This window comes from Ipomoea triloba, chromosome 2, assembly GCF_003576645.1.
Source record: "Ipomoea triloba cultivar NCNSP0323 chromosome 2, ASM357664v1".
Lineage (NCBI taxonomy): Eukaryota > Viridiplantae > Streptophyta > Magnoliopsida > Solanales > Convolvulaceae > Ipomoea > Ipomoea triloba.
This window is the reverse complement of record NC_044917.1, coordinates 3883635-3890577: the sequence shown is the minus strand read 5'-3', so window position 1 is coordinate 3890577 and position 6943 is coordinate 3883635. Positions and strand designations below refer to the sequence as shown.

The window sequence follows — 6943 nt, the reverse complement described above, 5'->3', positions numbered from 1 at the left end:
CCAAGACGCCGAGAAGAGTTCGAAATGTGAGCTGTCTAGAGCAGCTAATTAACTTCCACTCATGAGTAAGTTTTAGTCTGTGAGCCATTTAGAGTAGATTGTAACAGATGACGGTTAACATCCACTCATAAGCTAGCGTGAGTGCGGTATCAAGGTGGGTCCAAACTTGAGACCGGAAGGTAGCAAAGATGAGAGTACGTAGCAAAACAACTAAACAAGCTAGGTCTAGGTGATGAATGATGATGTATATGTGTACATGCACGTTGGTTTAGTAGAGTATTTTCAGGGAGTGATAAAATGGAGTTAAGGTACACATACACAGTGGTCCTTTGGTTGTTGAATTGTTTTGATTGGGAAATGGCAGGACTGCAATCAATGTTGAAAAGGACTTTCATTTTTTACTGCTAAATGATATCTCTATGTTGATTCTTATGGGCTTCGGTTCTCTAGTATAAATTTGAGATTTTAAGTGTTGTAAAGTCTAGTGGCACGAAAATACAAATTAAAACTTAAACTCATGACCTCTCTCATTTGATAGAGTCATTTCATGCCGCTTGATCACAAGGTTTTGACTTAAGTGAACTGTTAGGTTCTCAACATATATGTATGTACACACATTGTGTGTATGTATTGAGTATTGTGTATTATTAGGAGAATTTTAAAAATAAAAAGATTATAGAAAAAATAAAGGGTAGAAGTGGAAGCCACACTGTCACAGTACTTGACAAGTGTTTAGTCCGTAGCACATATTAACAGTCTTCTCCAACAGATTTGAGATAGGTCCCACACTCCCACTCAGCAAATTTGACTACCATAATGGCATATCTGCAAATACAACTAAAAACCAAGGTCAAAATATCCAAACCCCCCTCAGATCAATTTCAAAAGGTAAACTAAATCCTTATCACCATGTACGTGTTAGCTTAATTTGTTTCGTTTCGGGTGAGCAATACCAGCGTAACTATCTCTCATTCTCTCTCTCATCAAATCATACATATATTTTTAAAAATTACATTTTTAATCCTCTAATTATACTCGTAATATATACTTAGTTAATCAGTTTTATACGTGACCATCTCTAATCTCACGTTATGTGTAAAGTAAAGACTTTAATCTATGAAAGATTAAATCAACTACTTTATTAAGTGATATACTAATGACGAAAATAGTTTTCGAATGATCAAAATCACATCTTTACATATAACTTAGGGTTAATAGTCACTAAATCTGTATCACGAATATAATTGAAGGATCAAAAATATAAATTTCATGATATTTTATATTAAGGGTTTAAAAAATTAATCCAACATTTATTCCTTTCACAGGAAAGAATAATTTTTTGTTTTTTAATTTTGCTTCTCTTTTCTCAACTTTCTATCTGGTGTTTTGTTGTGTGTAGTAGTGCTGCCCTGCTCTGCCTGGGTGCTTTACTTTCTTCTTTTGCTCTCCTCCCTCCCTCCCTCTCTCTCTCTCTCTACTTTCTCCTCCTTGTTTTTATTAGCTTCTTCTCAAATATTCTGTCCTTTTTCTCTTTTTGCATTATCGTTCTTTCTTGTTTTTGATTCTTTGTGTGTAAGATAGTGAAATAGAAGCGTTCTTGGTGATCCTCCGCCCTCACCAATGGCAATGGCAGAGATTGCTCACCCTCCCATGGAGCAACTCCAGGACCTCGAGTATTGCATAGACTCCAACCCTCCATGGCGTACTTTCCCCTCTCTCTCTCTTGTTCGCTCTCTGTATGTAAATATATGTATATGTATCCCATTTCTGTCACTGTGTATATGTGTGTGTATAGGGTATGCGCTTGTTGTGTATGTAGAATGGTCTGATTGTGAAGGGACAACATTGTTTGCCATTTGTGGGTATCGAAATGTACTAGGTAACTCTGTGTGGTCTACCCTCGTTTAGCGGTTTCACTTGATGTCAATACTAGCTCTTTGGCCATTTAGCTTATTGACATTCTTATTGGCATTCTCTTTTGTTTTTCAAAACGTTGTCAGATTTTTTTTCCTTGATTTGCTTATTGTTGATACATGGTCATGGTGAATTTTAGCAAAATGGGTATCTGTTAACAGGGAAACCAGTGCTGGTTTGGGTGTCTGTTGCTAAATTGATGGCAATGGCTGACACTTGGAAAGATTCAATTTTTCTATGAGCATTTTGTTTTTGTTAGTTTTTCCTTTTTGGGGATGAATGTATTGTATTGTTTCTTAACTTTTAAAATTCACCATCAAACTCTTGAATGGTTTAGAATGAGTTATCCAGAATGTAGGCAGCAATGCTGCTATTTCTTCCCTTTTTTCTCTGGCTAATTTGAAAGGGTGCTTTAGCAATTAGCGGTATAAAGATTGAACAAAGTTTGAAACTTTGACAAGTTTGTCACGGTTGTGTATTGGGTTGATGACTTTTGAGCAAAGGTTGAATCTTTCGGAATGTGGGCATGACAGTGACGGTGTTTCCTACTCTACTTGTCACTAGTATTTCGGCCATTTCTTATTCAAGTCAAAAGTTTTTAAAGCTAAGTAGGGCAATGACTATTAGCATGAAAGAAATATGAAACAAATAAGTCCAAGAAAAAGCAGGAGATTGAAATAATTATTTATTTTTCCTTGTTGGTTTGTTCTTTTTTGAGTTGTTTTCCCATTAACAATAGTTTAGCCCTCTCATTGTGTGAGTGGGACATGGGAAAATTAGTTTAGTTTGGTTTGCCAAATTGTTGAATATCAATTCTTCATAACCTGGGTATGAGAATGAAATGTTGCTTGTGAATTTGGTAATGGCTATGAGATAGGAAATTCTTGTCAAGCAAAATCAATATTGAGCACTTTACGTTTCTTATTGCATTAGAGATATGCTGGCAGAGCATTATTATTTTGTTATTTTGTCATGCCTACTGGCTACTGACGTTATTTAAGGTTCTTGTCTGCAGCTGAAACCATATTGTTAGCGTTTCAAAATTACATATTAGTACTTGGGACAAGTGCGATGATCCCTACACTGCTTGTACCACTAATGGGTGGATCCGACGTAAGTTGTCAGATAATAGCCTAAGTCTAGTCTCCTTATGAATTCATTTTAAATACCTTTTAGCATAGCTCACTTATTATTTCTTTACCCAGGGGGACAAGGCACGGGTAATACAAACCTTGCTTTTTGTTGCTGGAATAAACACTCTTCTCCAAGCACTCTTTGGAACCAGATTGCCAGCTGTAGTTGGAGGATCCTTTGCATACGTCATCCCCATAGTCTATATTATTAGTGATTCATCTCTTCAACGGATAAGCGAGCCACATATAGTAAGTGAAAACTCTCACCATTTTCTCTGCATTTAAGGAGTTAAGTTTTAAATTTAGTTGACATATCGATAGATTTAGTTAATATTCAATTTGAGGTTGTTTATACATGAATAACCACATTAGAAGGTAGGTTAGTACTTGCATCCAAACTACAATGTAATGTCATGTTTTTTTGTTTTTGTTTTGTTTTGTTTTGCTTTTTTTCATCTTGGTTTCGAAAGCATGCACTTGATGGTTTTGTTGTGTTAAAGGGCATTGCATGATCTTTTATGAGTAACTGGATTGTAGAGATTTATACAAACCATGAGGGCGATCCAAGGAGCGTTGATTGTTGCCGCAAGCATTCAAATAATCTTGGGGTACAGCCAAGTTTGGGGTCTGTTTTCACGGTATGGTGTCAACATTTCGTGTTATTATGACAGTGATGAGTCGCTATATACTTGACCTTGATACTACTTTTCAATCTATTCTCAGTTTTTTCAGTCCCCTTGGTATTGCACCCGTCGTTGGATTAGTTGGTCTGGGCCTATTTCAGAGGGGATTTCCCGCGGTATGCTCTCATCAACACTACGGTTTTATATTCACTCAAAATATAATGCATTTTTTGGGTGAAAAGTAGTGCTCCTTAAGTTCATTTAAACACGTAAGCTTTGTAATTTTGTTTTACATACACTCACTTAAAAGACTAAAACAGTATGGTTACATGAGATGTGGTCAACATATTAGTAATTATAGATGTGTTGTCTATCCAAGTTTCTTATATGTTGCCGGATGCAAATGTTTTGCAGCTCGGGAATTGTGTCGAGATTGGGCTGCCAACACTATTGTTGGTAATTGGCTTGTCACAAGTAAGTGGTTCTATACACGAGTGCAACTTTTTTCAAATGCGGAAAATTGATGGTCATACAAGTAACACTCTGCTAATTGCAGTATCTAAAGCACGTTAAACCACTGAGGGACTTCCCGCTGTTTGAACGGTTTCCTATATTGATATGCGTCACGATTATTTGGATATATTCCGTAATTCTGACAGCTAGTGGAGCTTACCGAGGCAAACCTCTTCATACTCAACTCAGTTGTCGTACAGATAGAGCAAATATCATATCTACTGCTCCATGGTCTGTTGATGTACTGATATGTGCATTCTTCTAATCAGTAATGCTTTTTTGATGAGTGTAAATAATACTAAACTTACTGATCATAATCTCAGGTTCAAGTTCCCGTACCCTTTGCAGTGGGGTCCACCTACTTTCGCCGCAGGCCATTCATTTGCAATGATGTCTGCAGTTCTTGTATCAATGGTTGAGGTAACTTTGAGCGGGACTCTTCTTCGTGGCGTTTAGATCTAAAGATGTAGTTGAACTTTCCGGTCCATTTATTGTCTGCTAATGAGTAACAGTCATTTAAAACCCGGATCAAATACATCTTAAATTATACAACAAAACGTTCTATTTTAACTGAAAGTATATGCAGTCAACTGGTGCATACAAGGCTGCATCTCGTCTAGCAATTGCCACTCCACCTCCAGCCTACGTACTTAGTCGGGGGATTGGTTGGCAGGTGAGCTCGTCTTAACCTGCTTAATGTCACTTTTGCCTATTGTTTCATGACCAAAAATACTAAGCTGCTCGGTTCAAATCAACTTTGCAGGGAATAGGTGTTTTACTTGATGGTCTTTTTGGAACAGGCACCGGGTCCACTGTATCTGTGTAAGAATTTAGATCCTTGTGAGCCATCGGTTTCTTTACACTTTGATACTTAGCTTTAGGTAAAGCTTAATAGCTGAAATCCCAAATTTATTTCAGGGAAAACGTGGGACTCCTTGGACTCACTCGGGTTGGGAGCCGTAGAGTTGTTCAGATTTCTGCGGGCTTCATGATATTCTTCTCCATGTTAGGTATAGTGTTGTGCTGTGTGGTTCTCGAGACGAGACTAGAATGTTCGTTAATTTTACACTCGTTGCAGGGAAATTCGGAGCTGTTTTTGCGTCTATACCTTTCGTGATATATGCTGCGTTATACTGTGTTCTGTTTGGCCTTGTAGGTACGCTATTACCAATCTATATATACCACATCTCGCTATTGTCGCCTTTAAAGGTCTCGTTTTTCTGCAGGTTCTGTAGGCTTGTCGTTTCTTCAGTTCACAAACATGAACTGTATGCGCAATCTCTTCATCACGGGCCTTTCACTCTTCCTAGGAATCTCGATTCCTCAGTTCTTCAATGAATATTGGTCCCAAGGTCGCCATGGCCTCGTTCACACCAATGCCGGATGGGTGAGTTCTATCTAAACCATAAAAAACCAGTCCATCAAGAATGATCTCTCTCTCGAGTTTTCCTCTAACCTCTAGCATTTTGCATAACGATTGCAGTTCAATGCATTCATGAACACGATATTCTCCTCCCCGCCAACAGTGGGATTGATCGTGGCGGTGTTCCTGGACAACACGCTGGAAGTGGAAAAATCGAAGAAAGACAGAGGGATGCCGTGGTGGGTGAAGTTCAGAACATTCAGAGGCGACAACCGCAACGAGGAATTCTACACTTTGCCGTTTAACCTCAACAGATTCTTTCCACCTACATAGCCCCAGATAGAAATCTTGGAAGAAAAAGAACAGAGCGGTAGTTACTTTCTTAGGCAAATTCAAATTCAATTAACATGATATTCAAATGATGTTTGGTTGAGCTTAATCCATCTCCTGTCCAGTTCCATATCCTAGACAGATAACTGATGAAATCCTAATTGGTTTTGTCGCCTCAACATTGGGTTTTTTTGGTTCTTGTGGGGTAGCAAGGTCTTCATGATAGGGAATGTAGAGCACTAGAGCTTACTGCAGATCAATTGATGCTTTGTAGGATTTAAATTTCCATAAATAACAAAGATGTAGAGATCTCAATGTGTTCTTTTAGGCCCATATTCAACTTTTATGTCAAGGTCTCAACCCAAATGTGTTCCATTTTAACTGGTTATATGCTTAACATGTCTCTTTTATGTGTACAGGTTGAATACCAATGATCTGTTTTGTCAAATTTTTTTTAGTACTATTGTCTTTATTTCTTTCGTACTTGTGACTTCTCATTTGGAAGAGCCACAGAGATATCATTGAGTTACAAGTTACTCGCCTACTTGACAATATTGTTAAATTACTAGTTGATTAAATATGAAAATGTCATCATAGTTAAGTCAATGTTTTTTTTGGTGGAATTGCTATTGATGAGTGGTACAAGGAGGTTGTCCTTGTTCTCGGTCTATCAATAAATCTTGATTCACAGATTGGCAGTATGGGCCAACTGGCACACGAAGGACACTAAAGTTAAGGAATGCTCGTATGGTCATCCTTGTCTAAGGTCCTCGTCCTCGACATGGTACTCATCCTTGACCCAATCAACTCATAATTCTAAGATATGGTTTCTTATTTTTTGAAAGTATAACTTGAACAATCTTATCATGTTTAGGGCGAGCCCGGCGAGCCCGTTTATGTTATTGATCTTTAAGAATTTAATTTTCATGTATGGTAAAGTGCATTTAATATCCAAACTTGTATATAAACCTTGAACAATTACATTCTTTTGTTTTTGGATTTTATACTTGTTCTTCCAATGTGTATATTGGCCGACAAGCAATAACTAACATTCATGGTAAATAAGC

General features: G+C 37.6%; 1 protein-coding gene across 1 annotated transcript; it reads left to right on the top strand.

Moving 5' to 3' along the window:
- Window positions 1-1400: 1400 nt before the first annotated feature.
- Window positions 1401-6292, top strand: LOC116006693 (nucleobase-ascorbate transporter 1-like). Its single transcript, XM_031247175.1, is given in 14 exon segments — window positions 1401-1702; window positions 2930-3027; window positions 3120-3296; window positions 3585-3685; window positions 3771-3846; window positions 4085-4144; window positions 4227-4427; window positions 4430-4603; window positions 4770-4856; window positions 4947-5005; window positions 5102-5193; window positions 5262-5339; window positions 5410-5570; window positions 5667-6292. Coding segments are annotated over 14 exon segments (1659 nt in total). The 5' UTR covers window positions 1401-1620; the 3' UTR covers window positions 5880-6292.
- The last annotated feature ends 651 nt before the right edge of the window (window positions 6293-6943 follow it).